Below are 18,121 nucleotides of genomic sequence, written 5' to 3'. Positions count from 1 at the left end.
ACAGCTTTAGAACTAAACTACAAACCAGTCCCTGAAAAAAGTTGAGTTTTTACACTCTCAGATGATAGGAGATGCATTTTTAATACAATAAATTGAAATCGAGTTTAATAGCCCAGCATAGTTCATGTTTCAGACACATGCCTTTTGGTAGGAAGTGAGAGACTCTGGTTTAAACAAACATACAGTATATGTTTGGATTGACAAGATGTGTTTACGTGCACCCATTAACCCTTGTGTTGTAGGGTTGTTTCCTCTCCTTTCCTCTTGAGCTGGAGCAGGTTGCAGGCAGTTGTTGAGGTCTATGTAATATGTTTTCTCGTGGCTTTTCCAAGGTGCCAATACCAAGAGGAAGCAGCATAGGAGGCGTATCATGATCCAGTTACCTGCCAATGGGGGACAGGAGTGTCCTGAGGTGCTTACCCAGGAGAGAGAGTGTGACGGCCCGTCTGTCTGTCAAGGCTACAGGTAACCAGCCCTCTCCATCATATCACCCTGCCACATTATTCACTGTGCATGACAAACATGCAGTTTGGGCATACAGTGAGTGACATTTTGGCCACAGCGATACTGTATATCATCAGAAAGCACTCGTTGAGCTCTAAAGTGACATTTTTAATTCTATAGCAAAGTGATTTTTAGACCATACAAATGGTTCAAATGCAAACAAATAATAATAACAATATATTCCCATGAATACATTTTAAATGATGTATGTCTCACACCATCTAAGGAGTATAGTTGACCCTACAGAACTGGTGGGGGCAGCAGTCATGCTCATGGTGATGCGGGTAGAACGTAAAGAAACTGATGTTAAAATAAAGTTAAAACCAAAATATTCAAATGAAAACCTCTGGTCCAAATGCTTCCAATCTTTCAGTCACCATGTTGAGGTGAAACCAATTCTTGTTTGCAGCAGCAGCCTTGGTCAGTATTTTGAGGGGGAGTGAGGGTTACTTGCATTTTTACATATTCACCACTGGGGAATACCCAGCAGTGCTGTATTCAGATTTTTTCCTACATGGCTGGAAATGCATCCTGCCGTCGACATCATTGCCTTTTTGACACTCCTGCCCCCTCTCTGTTTGCTCTGACTCTTCAACAGATGGAAAACCCACAAGTGGAGGCGATGCCAGCTGGTCCCATGGTCAGTTCGGCAGGACAGCCCTGGTGCTCAGGAGACCTGTGGGCCAGGCCTGCAGGCTCGAGGTGAGGAGAGCCACAGACACTCACCCATGCAGTGCTCATTTGGATGGTACAGCATAAAATAGCAATTATTGGCATTTTCTATGATAAAAAGTCAGTTGGGTGTGTCACAGTTGCTTGAGAACTGTACAGATATGCTGTGCTGAGTCTGTCTCAAATCACTAAAAGAACTGTGAAGATATGAATCTGTGTGTCCCGGTGTTACATCAGGTTAGCAGAACATTGGCAAGATTTTGCTTCTCCTATTAGCTCCCCCGGTCGGTATCTTCAAAGTAGTAAACTTTCCTCACATGCTCGTCAGCATCATCAAATATACCTTATCGTTAATATAAATGGTACAAACACTCGTAGCTCAGGGCAACTTCAGTGGAGACGAAAAGTGTTTTAACTTTAAATGGCTAATATGCCGTGGCAACCATAATCACATACCAATGAACACCACTATGACCAATTTGGTATGTTGATTTGAATGGGAAACAGTGTTCGATGCCATTCAACTTCTATGCATATCGGCATTTCTGACTGTTCTTTTGAGATTTAATCCAAACTGTATTTTAGAATAAAAGATTTCAACGATTCATAATCACTTTTCAGGGGGGTTGTTTACCTTACCTGATAGCATTTTTTTTTTAAACAGAATAGGATAATTGTCACCCGGCCTGCAAGACAGAATAGCAGAGCCAAGAGCGGTCAGTAGGAAAAGGCAGAAGCCAGCAGATCCTTCCATCTACACCCTCTCTTTAGAGGAGCAGGAGAGGAGGGAATTGGCATCAAAGTGGCACCTTGGGCTGCATGCAACTTTAATCTTGCTGTAAATGTTACGGGACTCAGGAGAGGGATGTGAATGTTACACAAGTCCCCCACACCCCCACCCCCCACCCCCAACTCCCCACCCCCAGCTCCACAGTACTAACAGCTGAACTGAAGTGCAGGATTAAATGTCAGAGCACATTATCCAGTGGATGGTTTGCATTGTAGGGTTTTCACTGGAGCAGTTATTCTGAAGAGGCATACCTTGGTTAGGCAATATAATGTCATGTAATAGCAGCAGGGCCAGTATAACCACCATAAACTACTGGGCTGTTGCTCAAGTTGCATAAACCTGGGGAGAAAATGCATATAACTGCATTCTATTTTTTTTTTTTTTTTTTTTTTAGACACTGTACAAGATCTGTCAATAGGGCACTGACTGATGGGAACATAGACACCAATATAATCAATGAGTCCGTTCTCTACTGTTGGTTTTATTGCTCCATGCTGACACTTTAGCATACACTATGAGTGATAGCTGACCACTGGCATCGTCTCAATAGTGAGAAAATACAACCCTAAAGCTAAATGGCAAGTAATTTTATGGCCAAGTCTTGGGTCAAATGGGTCAAATTCACACAAAATACAACAGAATAATGGCCCTTTGAAGAAGATTCGTGAAAATGTGCGCAGCTGAAAGCCAGTTTATACTTGTGTAAGACCACAAGAAATGATTGGTTCACTTAGTTGTTTTGCAGCTCCTTCACCTTGTTTCCTGTTGATTTCCAGACATAGTAAACATAATATGAAGCTGGCTAAAGAGTAACAACCTGCTCTCCAAAATGTTCATTTTTATAATGAATGAATGAATGAAAGAATGAATGAATGAATTTTAAAGGCTGCCAGATAACACTAAATTCACAGTGAGATATGTTCCGGAAACATTAAATTGGACACCAGTTTTTTTTTCAGAGAATGTACATTTTATCTGTCCCTTTATAGGACATCATTAATAAAAGATTGACATTGCAGTTTAGCGTTTCACAGTCTATGTTCAGACCCACCAGTGCAGAATTATAAATGCTTTCACCACCGTGCACAGCATAACTCAGGAAATACTTTTACACATAACTATAAACCAGCCACAAAGGGATAGTTAACCCATTTGAATTGTGTGCAGTAAAGGGGAACAGAGGAAAAAAGAAGCTGGCCACTATATTACTACCCAGCTAGCTTTTAGTACTTGAGAGAAAGTTATTATTTTTGTCCTTCAGTAAACTAGTGGTGCAAAACTCCAACTGGACTCTTCAGCTCCTTAAATGATATCATGTAGGAAGTGCTCAGGCTGGGATTACACACTCAACACACTCTTCTCTTGCCTCTTGGCCAATCAGTGTAGCCAAAATGATGGAAATGACAGACAGAAAAGGTTTAGTTTCAGTTCCAAGAGTCTTTGAATTATGGTCAACTTCAACTGTGCAGCTTGTCAGAAGAGGTGATTGGACTGGGAATGGACTCTCCATCACTTGGAATGGACTCTCCATCACTACAGCAAACTCAAGCAATCTACTTCCACTTCTGGACCTTTCAAAGCCCTTCCTATCATGAGCTCTGCAGGTGCATGGCCGGTAGATTCATGTTTTGCATTGTTGATGGCAAACCTGAATTCTGATATCCACCTATCCCAGTCTTGGGGGTTTTCAAGGGAGGCCATCACAGTCTTCAGGGTCCTTCTGACCCTCTTCTGTGAGGTTGGTTTGGGGGTGGTAACTGGATGTCAGTTTTTGTGTTACCCCCCATTTCTTTCACAGCTCTGTCTTGAAGAATTGAGGGGCTTGGTGAAATACAGTATATTTTGGCACCCCCCACCGTGTTTTTGCTCTTGAGAAATGGCCCTATAAAGTGTAGGATCAACATGAATGGTTCTGGTTCCTCCACTACGGTAGACTGTAGCTGTCCTGCAGGCTTAGTTACTTGGTTTGTACTGTTGGCATATGTTATACATCTTGACATGGTCCTATACATCTGTCTTCACAGATGGCCTCCAGGCCACTTCCTATATCCTTGTGATAGTTTTCAGTCTTCCAAAGTGTGTTCCCATTGGGTTTCATGGAAGTAATGAAGAAACTGACCCACAAGTCCCTTAGGCACTACAAGCTGATACTTCATCCCTTCTTCTTTTTTTTGGGATTGCACATACAAGACATGTTGTTGCGTTTCCCATGCGAATCTTCCAGCCCGTTGCTCCTTTGATAATTCTTTTGTGCATACTCATTAGGCTTGTGCAATCTCTGCAAGTGATACTGATACATCAGCAGCATAAGACAGCCCCATGTGTGCCACATACAAAGTCAGGGTGTGAAGTTAGAGTATCTTGTAAAGGAAGCATGTGTAACTTCATCAGTGATGTCACAAACCTCTGGGCAAATTCTTGAGATGACCGTAGTGTGCCAGAGAATTTATGTTCGCTCAGTTCCTTTCTCCATTTCTCATCCTCCTCAGCATACACTCCATCACAGCTTGCTCCATCTGCCTGAAGGATTTTCTCATGGTGTCCTCGTTCTATTGATGAGTTAAAGTCATTCTCTAAGTCATGTAACAATGGAGAAACTGTACGTTGTTAATTTCCTAAACATCAACAAAGGGGGTAACAGAATCGGTATGGTTACTTGCATCCAGTTCATTACAATCTTTCTCTAAATACACCTCATTCAAGAGAGAAGGTATCTCAGCCACAGGCTCTCTGAAGGTATCAAACTGACCTGGTTGTAAGGAAGGAGTGGAAGCTCCCTGGCTGGCCTCACCCTACACTGGCTCAGCTGTCCCAGCCTCAACCTCATCCTTTTCTGCATCTACCATCTCAGAATCAGTTCATACCTAAACAACTAAAAAAAAAAAGCTAACAATGTTTAAGGATGTTAGCTGGTGGAAAGTCCACCTCAATCGAGGGGAGTAACAGTTAGCATGTGGAGCATCCAGCCAGGATCCAGCACTCACTAACAATGAGAGGAAGATAGCACCACTACTGCCCTGCAAAACAAGGAAGGAGTGAAATAACATCTTTTTTTTTTTCCAAATGGATGAGCTGCCCATTTAACAACAGATTTGCCCAATTAGACAATCGTTAAAAACACGGTTGTATTCCTTTTAAGAGCCCTTGCACAAGGCATTAGTATATGAGCACTTACAAGGCAGTAATGTCTGACTTCAGTTAGAACGGAGGCAGACATCCTCACTTCAGTATTACACTTGCTCACACTCAGACTCCTATTAAAGTCTTTGAGACAGAGGCCATTATCTGATTCCAATGATTAGCATCCTGGCCCTCCATCTTTGTCGGGCTCTTGTCATTATGTACCATTACCTGTAATAGTATACTCTATGCTAGAAAGAGACGGGGGAGAATTCAATACAACCCTCTTACAACACTCTTACTTTTCACTCACTTACTCAATACACTTTGTACGTAAGGCAATAGGCATTTTAGAGTCCTCACTTACATTTTCCTCTTTCCTATGGATATCTGTGTGTGTGTGTGTGTCTTTGATCCATCTGAGCAGCCAATACTTTTTGACTTTAGCAAAACTCATGCCAAGCCATTATGACTTGGAAAATGCCACAATAGTTAAACATAATATCAATTTCAGTTTTGAATGAATCCATGCAATTTATCTTTGCTGCTTGTGTTAGGGCCGTTCAGGACATCTAATGAAAAGAATATATTGCTATGAATCTATACCATCCTAAAATAAAGAGAGAGCACTAGATTGAAATTGAATGTATTTTCAAAAAAAAATATATATATATATATTGATGTCTGCCATTTTGATGAGACATCAAATATACATGGATATTTTGGCAACCTTAGAGCTTTCCTATCTTCTCTGTGATTGTGACTTAAAGTTCTGACTTAAGTGGCATTCCTTACTTTTCCATGTAGGAAGTTAGATTTGACCTAGTTCTGAGTTCAATGGAAAGCTCCAATATACCGCAAAATCAGACATGGTGGAATAGATTTTTCCATCAGGATTTTGTGTGATAGTAGGCTTCATGCTTTCATGCTAACACTGGTAACACAAAATCTCCCTCCTTACAAATTTCATTCACTCCTTTCCCCTTGTAGCTGTTTCATGCCGGAAGCAAGACGGTGGGCAAGCAGACATCGGTGCCTGTCTTAAGTTTGCCAGCTCGATGCCACCTCTCACCCAACCCTGCCAGGTGCCCTGCCAGGAGGACTGTCAGCTCAGCAGTTGGTCCAAGTTTTCCTCCTGCACATCCGACTGTGTGGGCGTCAGGACCCGCAAGAGGGTGCTCGTGGGTGAGTGACAGTTTTTAACTTTGCTGGGACTTGGAGCTGGAGGCATTGTCAGCCTTCAGAGTAAGGTCACTTATTTAGGAGATTTCTCTTCATTGAATTTTTAACCTTTTTTTTTCAATCCAGGCAAAGTCAGCTGAGAGAGCTCCATTCTCTCTCCAAGCACATATTCACTGTGCCATTGTACAGCTCCACTGGAGCCACTGGGGACTCAGTGCCTTGCTAAATGCACTTTGTTACTGAGGGAAGGAAGAGTGTTACATACTTACCTATTCACATTTTCCAGGCCGGTCCAGGGATTCACAAGTCTGCTTCTCTAACCTCTAGGCTACCACTGTTTGTATGTTTGAATTTCTTTAGGATTATATGAATAAGCTCACAAGCTTCCAGTGTTTTCCATTTGTTAGGCTGAGTATCTACCTTGTGTACAGCAAACTCATCAGTGATAACACATAGGTTAGACTTTTTTTTTTTTTTCAGCCATACCATAGCACAATCTCACCAACAGATTTAGTGATAAGACATTCAAGTTCAACAGAGAACTCATTTTCAGCCACAAAATCCATCTTGTGACCACTGACCATTCATTCTGACACCATGAATGCCTTGAAATTGCAAGGAAATTCTAAAGTCGATTCTGAAAACACATCATTAACCAAGTAGCAATAGAAAGGCATGGATGGATACGATGCAGTACCTCACCAGCACTGGCTGCAGCACTTCAATGAAGCTACATCACACTTACACCTATTGGGAACATCAGAGTTTAAGAGAGTCTAAACAGCATTTTTCAAAGACGACAAATTGTGAAGGGATAAGAATTGTTCCATGACTGTTTCTAATGTACAAACTTGCACCTTATAACTTGACCATTCCTATGAGGTGGTGGTGCCAATAACCATATTATTGCAATAACCAAATTATTGCTTAAATAACTGACTTTGGAAAACTGTTGTCTCCTCTTTTGTAGGAAAGAGCAAAAAGCGTGACCAGTGTAAGAACAACCAGATATATCCCCTGAGTGAGACCCAGTACTGCCCCTGCAACAAATACAATGCCCAGCCTGTGGGCAACTGGTCTGACTGCATCCTCCCTGAGGGAGGCCGGGTGGAGGGTCAGCTGGGCATGAAGGTCCAAGGTGACATCAAGGAATGTGGCCAAGGACACCGCTACCAGGCCATGGTGTGTTATGACCAGGACAACCGCATGGTGGAGACTTCTCGTTGCAACAGTCATGGTGAGTCTTCTATTTGCTAAAACTATAATGGCCAGAGGCATCACACTGTGGTTTGAGAAATGCACAAGGATCTCACAATGGACAAGCACACAGTGACGTAAAGTAATTTTAATAATTACATGGAGCATTTAACATGAATAAATCACTGCCACCTCAGTGTAAAGACATACATGTATCTAGAAAGATGATACTCACTACAGTGCATACCTGGACCAGTGCCTTGCAATTCATAAGATATGTTATTTCTGTGTCACATAGTTGATCAAGTTAAACTTATGTCACTTCTTACTTTCCATACTTTAAACTGAAAGTGTTGCTTTTTGTTTAATGAATTCAGAGATTAAACAGTTGTGTATTATCATTCCTTTATATTGAATGCAGTCCACTAGCTTGGTGTCATTTTGTCATTTGACTGCAGCTGTTAGCAAGAGGAAAGCAGCCATTCATGCTGTGCCCTTTTATCAAGTCTTGATTGCAAATTCAATATAGTGAAATCAATCAGGGAAACAAGGGGCTGGATCTGTCGCCAGCAGCCCAAATCTGTCAGAGCACTTGGCGGTGAGCCACATTAGCATTCCACAGTATACTCCACCAAAGGGAATTAAGAATCACAGCTCTGTCGTATTCCGCATCTTCGCACTGGGAAAATACAGAACACATCAAAGTACTCTGGGGAATGAGTGTGTCTCTGTTTGCTCATTGTAAAACCCATCACTTTGTGAGCCAGAGCTTTACTCCCAGTATGGGGCTGGTTGATCGCAACTGACTATAACCATAATAAGATACTGTACTCCGAGTTCCTGCTGCTGCAAGAGTTCCTGCTGCCTCCCTTCTGATTTAGAGTCACTGATTGGGACTCAAGCGTCAGAGAGTATTGTGTGAGTAACATTGTAATTGCCAGGTCCTTCCTGCTGACATATTGCCTAGGGCTAAATCTGGAGATCAGGGATACTAGGCTTGTTTGTGGCAGCAGTCAAGGAACAGGAGGTATCATGAGCTGTATGGGTGAATCTGGAATCAGCAATGGTGAATGACAGTGCTGTCATGCCTGAGGAGGTTTTCTGATTGGCAGGAGGACTGGTAGGCTGGATTGGAGTTTTCTTGTTGGTAAGAAAGTCTGGCAGTCAAAGACAAGGATCTCCTCTGTCTGTTATTGATCAGTATGAGAACATAACAGCAACATCAGGGCAAAGCCAGCCTAAAGCAAAACTGAACTGAACAAGAGTGTTGGCTTGTATAGTCACCTGGACATGACATTAGGTATTGGTATGGTATTTAATGGTATTTAAATATCCTCATTAATTGCTCTATTCTCCCTTGGGCTGCTAATATACAGCACTTCTATAGTGTGAAAAAACAAGTGCAAAAAATATCACTTTAGTGCGTAAATGAAAGCGGATTATGCCCATATAAGAAACAAGTCCCAGTACCCATTTTTTTGGTGTAATTGCAATGATGTATGAAAGTAGGACATTTTTCCTGGCACAAGACTCCTATGTGTAAATTTGCTGTAGACTTAACCTCCCGGATCTACTTTCCAATTCAAATAGGAAAATAAGTAGAATGTAGCCATTGTTACAAATTTGGAAAGCAGGTGGACCGGAGTGCAAGAGACACAGGTGAGCTGGCTTGAATATATTTAATGAAAACTGAAGGTAGGTAACACAGGAATACATGTGACTAGCATGCTCGTGGCTAGCACGCTGGTGGCAGGGACCTCCTCTGACCAGGTCAGGTTCTCAGGACCGGGGTTCAAACTGGAGCCAGCTGAGATGGAGATGGGAGCAGTGATTGCAGGGAACTGGATCAGTGTACTGGACTGGACTTAGAGGCCATAGAGAAACAGGTGGTGCAGGCTGGGAAAACAGAACCCCGCCTTGTATGGGGTCTGGGAGAACTGATGGCCGGGGAGACAGGTGAAGTGGGCAGTACAGAATCAGGAAGGGTACATGGCTGGGTGGCACTGGAAATAAAGCCTCATGCTCAAAAGTGTCCCAGCAACCCTTCATTATTTGGTGTGCAAGAGCAAGGTTTTCCTCATGCATTAAGTTGAAACCAAAACAAAACAAAACAAAAAAAGCATAGGTACATGCTCATCTTCAGTGTCTCTAGGGTGGATTAGAGGCTGGAAGACAGGAAGCAAGTTGGTCTGCACTGGGTCCATGTCTGCTCAGACCATTTTGTCATGAGTATGGAAAGCAGGTGGACCCAGGTGCAGGAGACACAGGCAAGCGGGCTTGAAGTGCAGCATATATCTAATGACAGCTGAAGCTGTGCAACAGAAACTTGGAATGCAGGCACAGGGAAAACATGCAGGTGAACTGAGCGCACACAGGCAAAGGCAATGGTCTGACAAAGGTACTGACAGAAAACAGCACATATATACACAAGAGACAAACAAGGAAACAAGACACTGCTGGAGAAGATGTAGGAGTACAAGACTGGGGAGAACAGAGGACTGGCCAAGAGAAACAGAATGTAACAAAGCAGGTGGAGCTAATGAGGGAAAACTCAGGGCAGGTGTGGAGGAAACCATTTAATTTCTAAAAAATGTTCTCTTTTTTATTGGTATAAGACATGTTGTCTCTTTTTTGCTTTCTTATGTGCCAAAAGTGTACATTGCCCATTATGTACATTATATCAGCATTATTTAACTTCAGCCACCTTTTTGAGATTTAGAAATTTGTTAAACAACACGTCTTCCTCAAACAAAGGGTTTGACAGCAGTGAGCTACCCATTACTTGAAGCGCTGCTCTTAGAAAGCACTGTATCATTAGCACATGCATGATAATTATTATAATCAGAACATGATATGATGAACAATATGCTAAATATTTAGAGGGTTAAATGTTTTTTTGCCAACTGAATTATTAATGATATGTTGAATAGATTTGCTTGTAATGAGATTATTATCTTGCATCATAGTGCACTTCAATTACAAAAGTGAATGCATGGAGAAGGTATATCAGCAAGGAAAGATTAATGATTGCATTATAAACATTATAAAGACTAATTGATCTCATCTCATTGTAATTGCAATATTCAGTATTTCAATCATGCTCAAACTATATGAGCTCAGTTATTTGAGTTTTTTTGGTCATTTTTATCCTTTTTACAATATTTTACTCTGTTACTCTGTCTCACAGCTTATGTTGCACTGAAAAAAATAATTCATGTTCAAATTCAGTTGCTGCCTTAATAATGTGAGTAAACTCATCTTAAAAGTTAGGTTGTACACGTTTTTTAAACTAATGATTATTTGTTGTTTAAAATTGAGTTAAAACAATTATGTCACATTATCCATTCAAGAAAACATGTTTTATCTTGTCAAACAAACATACATTTCCACACTAGTTCAACTCATAATTTCAAGTTAAGAAACCTTCAGTATTCATATCACCTGCCATTTCAAGTCAGGTTTACTCACATTTTTGAGGTGGCAAATGAACTTGAGTTTTCAAGTAAAGTGGATTAATGTTTCTAATTGTTATTGCTTATCTTGACTAATAAGGGACAGTTTGCCAGTTTATTTAAACTTCAATCAGCTTACAACTCAATTCACAAATAATTGAATTGTAATTGATAAAATGTATTCGGACAGTTAATTGTTACAGTCTCCACTTACAGCCTTCATCTCCTTCAAATACAATGTTGGCTGATGACTGATGAGATATGTGACTAAAAGCCAATGGAAATGAAAACATTAACATACACAGGGAAACATGTTGAAGTGAGATTGTAGTATCCATGTTTGGATCTTCATGAACCTCCGTTTTCTTTCAAATGAATAGTTGATGAATTTCCCATCCATTCTTGTACTGATGAACAGAATGCAGGCTTAGACAACCATCATACTCACCTAAAAATCTAAATCTTTCCTTTGCTCAGAAGAGTTTTCAACTGTAGTTCTCCAAACTCTTTGCTCTTCTTTTGCTGCTTTTAGTGAGTTCAAGCAAGGCTGCCTGTCCTTGAGGAGATGATGGAAATTTACTGAGGCCTGATTGTTGTTGTTCTGTGGTTGGTTGCAGGGTATATTGAGGAGGCTTGCATCATTCCCTGTCCGTCTGACTGTAAGCTCAGCGAGTGGTCCAACTGGTCGCGCTGCAGCAAATCGTGCGGCAGCGGGGTCAAAGTGCGCTCCAAGTGGCTCAGGGAAAAGCCCTACAACGGTGGGAGGCCGTGTCCCAAACTGGACCACGTCAACCAGGTGAGCAAGGGCCGCTGTGGCTCCTCACCTTGATCACAACATGGGGCCACATTTTAATATCAAATTAAAAGATTAGAATTTCATATTCCCCTTTATATGGCCCACAGAGTGTTGGACATGTTTAAATTTTTTATTCATTAGCTAAGCTCAGCTTGTTCTCACACCATGTAAGATTAAAGAAAAGGGGGGAAGTGGCCCAGCAGATCTACTTTTCATGTATATTTCTGTTTAATGAGTGAGCACTAAAAATTTTAAAAACTTTAAATTACCTGTTTCTGTTTTTTCCCCCCATCTTGGTGGATCTTTGGATTCCATCCACAGGCCCAGGTGAGTATACTGTTGCCACAGACTTTTTTCTCCATAGTTTTGAATGCATTTATAGCTTTTGTACTTTTTACACTACACAGTACTTCATTTGTTCTTGTGTCCCTTTGGATATTAAATTTGACTTAATTTGACAGAATATTTTACTGAATCCTCAGTAAATAGATATTGATCTGCAAGCATCACCACATACATTTTGGTGCTGTTTGCAGATCGATTTCAGGACTTGTGAAGACCTACACTTTTGCTTTTTCTTTACATTGTCTGTTATAAAACCGGTAATGTCTGTTTGTTCATGTTAGGTGTATGAGGTGGTGCCTTGCCTCAGTGACTGTGGACAGTATGTGTGGGTAGCAGAGCCCTGGAGCGTTTGGAAGGTCAGCAATGTGGACCTGAAGGAGAACTGTGGTGAAGGGGTTCAGACCAGGAAAGTTCGGTAAGCCAATACAGTACCCAAGAACTGTGTTCTGTACTTTATTTTTTACATCCCCTTTTTTAATCAGTTTTTAATCATATGCTGCTTCGAGAAGAAAGGTCCCAAAGACTATCCAGGTCTGGATGGAGTTGATTGGGCTTCCCACAGTGGCTCCCTGTGAAGAGCGTGTACCATGTGATACAAAGGCTAAGCCAAAACAGGGTTCAAATCCAGCCCAGATCAGATTGCTGCTTGTCATCCCCTCTCTTTGCCCTGTCTTTCCCGTCTCTGTCCACTGTGACTGTCTAATAAAGCAGAAATGCCCCCCCCCAAAAAAAATCTTTAGAACAGAGTTAGTAACTTTGACAAACAGCAGCGAAAAGCATAAACACCACCATTTTATGTTCAGTGCGTCCCAAACCGATGCATATTTAACTGCTATGTTAACCATTCACTGAAAACCCCCCATGCATGAGCACCATGTGCACTACTGGTCTGCATGTTCTCCAAAATGAAGACACGCCTGTGGCTCACTGATGCTTACTGAGGCAGCACTGGTGCATTTGGGTTGGGAAGCACTGAATGTACGAATAGAAAGTCGAGGCTTGGATTATGCTGCCAAAAGACTGTGAGGTAATGAATGTAATGAATGTTTTCATATCAAGCTGTTTGCCACTCATCAACTCTGTTCCAACAGAAAAGGCTACATTTTTTGTAGCCTTCATTCTCCATGTATCGTGGGGAAAATGCTTTCTTTGTTGGATAGTCAAGCCAACTCAGGAAAGTAAATGGTATAAGATGTCATTTTTGGTTGAGCATCCCTTTAAAGCTTAATGTTCCTCAGAGTTAGAAGAATCCTTGCTGTATCTTTTTGTCCAGGTGTATGCTGAACACCATAGATGGTCCATCAGACCAGGTGGAGGACTACCTGTGTGATCCAGAGGAGATGCCTTTGGGGGCCCGGGACAGTCGGCTGCCCTGCCCTGAGGACTGTGTCTTATCAGACTGGGGAGCCTGGAGCCCATGCCCACTGGTAAACTTATACCAACTTATTACTTAGAATACCTATTTACTGATTTGCATGCTTTTAAAGTGAAGACAACTTTATTTTTACTTGACACTGGTCAGGATGCTGCTGTTAGAGTGGTTCATCATGTGGAGCGTGAAACATTTACTGCTGAGGCAAAAGACATTTTCACACCTGTAGTCTGAGTCAGTGGAACAGATACTTTGTTGCATTGTTCATTTGGTTCAGTTTTAGTTCACATGGCAGAAAATTCAAACAAACCAACATGTATCAACAAAAGCCATGAAGGAGCTGTCAGCCTGCTCATAGGTAAGGGTCAAACACATATTGTGAGGATCAAAGGAAGTCTTTACTTCTGGGATGATTTTTTTTTCCCTCTCACTTTATTGTACACAAATTTAGCCAGGATATCTAACATGCGTATGGAGCGCTATCAGCACTTTTTGGCATTTCTTCATTGATGCAGTGCTTGCTTGGGCAATATATTTGCTTGTTGCTTCATTTGGTTCCTACTCCTATGTTGCTTCCTGCGAGCTGCTCATGCTAACAAGTTGCATCATTAATTAAATGTCCATGATGCTTAGATGAGCTACGGGGGCTGCCTTAGCCCAAAACCTATGCTGCTCTCCTGTAGTTGGGTTGAATCCAGGTCAGATCACGATCACACTGCAAATGCTCCAGAGTTCATTTGAAACTGTGCCGGCAGGGAACACCTCCTCAGCAGGGTCTAGGTCCAGTTGTTGTCCTCTGTACGATGAGCTTAGACATGTATTTTTTGAAAAAATGAGATTGTTATTCAGTGGTTTCTTTTACCTGGATGATTATAAAAAACTTGAATTATGTTTCAGAATAGGAGTTTCATACAGCTAACCTTATTTGTAAAACGTGGGAAAAGAGAAAAAATGTGCTGTACATTTGATTTGAATTTGGTAATATATACAGTATGTAGTCCATATGTGCAGGTATAAGTGTATGGATGTTTTTCTTTATTTTTGTTTATCTGCTGTTGTTTTGTTTATCTGGTTACTCACTATGCAATGCTGTTTGTCATGTTTAGTGTCTTATAAGCCCATGCGGGTTGGGCACCTTGAGTGCACGACACTTAAATAAAAATTCAATTCATTCATTCAATTCCAGTTGCATTCGGGTGCAATTTCTGGTTTTATACTTGCAAGTTCAATTCAATCATGCTAAACAAGGCAGGTGTGAATGCACCCTAAGTTCTGGTCCACTCTTATTTTCCTTAGTGATTGTAGACTCTATAACAAATGATGGCTTTTGTGTGGCATATAAACTAGTCAGTGATCTCTTTAGCAGTTCTCCAAATTGAAATGCCTTTACACCAATGCCCAGCTGCTTTATCCGCCTTACATATTTTCAAAGTGACTCATTTTAATTGGGCTCCACCTACAGTTGGTAATGTTTTCTGTGCTTTTCAGCCGTGTAGTGGGAACAGTACTCGGGAGAGGAGTGCATACCCAATCCGTCAGCCTGGGGAGAGGAAGGAGTGTCCACCCACCGAAGAGACAGAGATCTGCAAACTCAACAGCAATTGCTTCCACTACTCCTACAACATCACTGGTGAGGATAAGATGTCTCTAACCAGACGCAGTAATGATGCCAGACATTGATGATGCTATAGTTTACAGGGACACCTTACTTAAAGTGGTGCTCATAAGGCTTTCCATGGGTGTGTTCATGACTGCTGTTTTTGCTCTTGAAGACTGGAGCACCTGTCAGCTGAGTGACAGAGCCGTGTGTGGAAGCGGCATCAAAACCCGCATGCTGGACTGTGTGCGCAGTGACGGCAAATCTGTCGACCTCAAGTTCTGCAAAGAGGTGGGATGTGTGTCATGATTTGGTTTTCAAAGCCACTTTAGCGTTCATGAGTGACATGCCACTACCAATCAAACTCAAACTATTCTCTCTGTTTCAGCTGGGCCTGGAGAGGAAGTGGCAGATGAATGCCTCCTGTGTTGTGGAGTGCCCTGTCAACTGCCAGCTGTCTGACTGGTCAGCCTGGTCTGACTGCACCCATACCTGTGGGCTTGCAGGTATGTCTATATCTGTCTACAGCTGCTTTTCAATGCCACAGTTGCCTGGCTGTTGGCCATACTCTGATTAAGGTGTCATTACGTTTAATCTGTTTATATGAACCTTCGATGCCCTGTGAGTGGTTCTGCCTGTTTCCATGAACAAGCCAGCTACCAGATTATTCCCCTGTGCTCTTTGACTGAACAATAGTAGCTTATGTCTAAGGCCACGTCCTATTTAGCCATCCCAGATGGCCCGAGACAAATTGTCAAAATCGGAGTAAAAACAACATGTCTCTGCTCACATAATAGTTACATTTACATGTGCGCAGCGTTGGGGTTACTGACTGGTGTACTGAAATATTCAGGTAGCGTTGTGACTCATCACCTGGCATTATCCAATTACGCCCTTATTCTGGTTAGGAGAAACCGTGATAAGATAGCTGGGTTATTAAGCAGAATGCTTGGACATGTAAACACTGTACGATAGTTACAACTTGCTCTGAGCATGTGCAGGGATAGACGGCAGTAAAGGAATCTCACAATAATCACACAGTGTAAAAACTGTCTGTTCGTCATGGTCCTTAAAGAATTAGTAATTTTGTCATTGTTCCCTCGGATGAATATATAAGGAAGTAAAAGACACATGTGCAACTGCCTGCTTCCACCCTTGGAAGTGGAGGGCAAATCTCACGGAATCCCCACAAAAAATGGGGCGGCTGTGTGGTGCTCTCCCCCAGCCCGGAGTCGGCTGCAGCACTGCTGTCAGCAGCAGAGAGTGTGAGCAGTGGGGAGGAAACCTGATTATTGTGGAGCACACATTTTGAATAATCAGAGTAAGGTCACACATGTTACTCGATTTCCTGCCATAACCCAGTTACTCACAATAATCTTATTTGTTGTGTGCATGTAAGTCAGTATGAGAGGGTCAGCATGTGATGTCTTGATGCAGTCTTGGATGTCCCAATTATTTTGGAAAGTTTTGACAATGCTCTTGAGAGGGTACTGGCCAAGCCAATTGCAGCAGGATGTGCCTCTGTTGATCTGTATAGCTCTCTTTACTCTGCATAGCAGACAGACGAGCCACTTGAGGCATAATTTGTCTTTACTGGTCACTAATACACAAACGTCTACACAATGACTTATTATGCTCTCCATCTTGCGGCTATGTCTGAAATGGGGCTCACCCACTCAGTCTTGTAATGTGCAACTTTGCGTTGTTGCCCCATCTAAAGTGTGCCCACTATTTTGATACAGGATGGGATTTGGTTGCTTGGTAGATCAGTAAATGTGTGGTGTCCTGCAACATCTGCTCTAAGCCATGTTTTGCCATGTAACAGTGTGAGTGAAAACCAAAAGTGAAAGCAGAGAAACGTTTCCATGTCACCATAAACCTTTTAATCTTAACTCTAGAAAGCCCAGGCACTTCTCAATGGGTGTTTGTTTTGAATTTTTCTTTGAAAAATTCCTACTTCCAAAATGTTTCATGTCCATGACCCATTTGCTGTTCAAACTACTATTGCTAGATTTGTAAAATCACGCAGGAAATAATAGTTGCCTTTAATAATAGCTGCTTTTCAAAAGCAAATACATACAGTATCTCCCTCAGTTCAGGTCCTGGCTGTCTCTTAGTCACCCAAAATGAACCAGCCTGTTGAGTATTAGCTGATTTTCTCATAGAACCAAAAATCAAACCAGTCAGCTGCTTCCATGCTGATATGTAAATAAGCCAGGCATCTTAACCAGATTTCTTTCAGCTTGAGTTAGAGCTAACCCAGGTTAGCCAGCCAATTTCTGATCTTTACATGCATCAGTTAGAGGAATAAATGGGTGAAGACTGTAATTCTTTAGGCATGTAAATGTAACCAGTGAGGTGGTTCATTGTGGACTGTGCAGCCGCTGCACACAGTGGTTGGGTGACTGTGTCGGCGTACGCTCCTGTCTGTGAGTCATTGTTCTGAGCTGCAGTTGGCAGTGCGTTGCTTCAGCTCTCAGCAGTGCACTAAAGAAAGTCAGCCTCTCTCACGGTAATGGCTGAAACCAGAAACGCTTTATGATGTGAGAAATGATTGTGCGATAGCCCTAAACCAACTGAGGGATGGATAATAATGTCCTCCCGTGTAATTCCATAGGATCAGCCCATTGATTGGCGGTCCATTACCACTGTGTGCTTTGGGCCTCAGGGAGCACTCTGCTTTGCACGAGTCCTTGAGAAGAGCAGCAGCTAGAAGCAGCAAGAGCAAATACCAGCCCAGATATGAAACCTGCACAGGCTTTAGCTATTGTGGTAACCTTAATCTGTCCCCAGGCGAGAAGGATTTTTTTCCTAGGACGGTGGAACAGCAGGTAAATCATGAGAAGAGAAGGCCTCCTCGCTTTCCTTCCTGCATTTCTTTTTATCTCTCAGCTGGCTGGTAGGACATACTTCCCTGGAGTAGCTCATTTCTGTTCCTGAGCCAGGAATAGAAATGAGTTGGATTTGTTATTTCAAGGAAATGAACACGCAGTACCTGGAAGCAGCAAGGTGCTGTTATCAATTAGGCAGTGCGAAAAAGAGGGCTATTTTCCTGGGAACATCCAACCTGTGTGCATAGATAATCATGACAGTG

At 42.1% G+C, this 18,121-nt stretch overlaps 1 protein-coding gene across 1 annotated transcript in view; it reads left to right on the top strand.

Moving 5' to 3' along the window:
- Positions 1-18,121, top strand: part of thsd7aa (thrombospondin, type I, domain containing 7Aa) — a 152,707-nt gene that overhangs the window by 114,421 nt on the left and 20,165 nt on the right. The window contains exons 11-21 of the mRNA XM_030063749.1: positions 333-465; positions 1,103-1,206; positions 6,077-6,271; positions 7,239-7,505; positions 11,535-11,713; positions 12,035-12,040; positions 12,340-12,473; positions 13,332-13,485; positions 14,919-15,060; positions 15,203-15,318; positions 15,416-15,533. Coding sequence (XP_029919609.1) covers positions 333-465; positions 1,103-1,206; positions 6,077-6,271; positions 7,239-7,505; positions 11,535-11,713; positions 12,035-12,040; positions 12,340-12,473; positions 13,332-13,485; positions 14,919-15,060; positions 15,203-15,318; positions 15,416-15,533 — 1,548 coding nt within the window. The remainder of the gene's footprint in view (positions 1-332; positions 466-1,102; positions 1,207-6,076; positions 6,272-7,238; positions 7,506-11,534; positions 11,714-12,034; positions 12,041-12,339; positions 12,474-13,331; positions 13,486-14,918; positions 15,061-15,202; positions 15,319-15,415; positions 15,534-18,121) is intronic.

This window comes from Myripristis murdjan, chromosome 11 (genome assembly GCF_902150065.1).
Source record: "Myripristis murdjan chromosome 11, fMyrMur1.1, whole genome shotgun sequence".
Classification (NCBI taxonomy): Eukaryota; Metazoa; Chordata; class Actinopteri; order Holocentriformes; family Holocentridae; genus Myripristis; species Myripristis murdjan.
The sequence above is the reverse complement of the archived record's forward strand: the minus strand, read 5'-3'. Positions and strand labels throughout refer to the sequence as shown.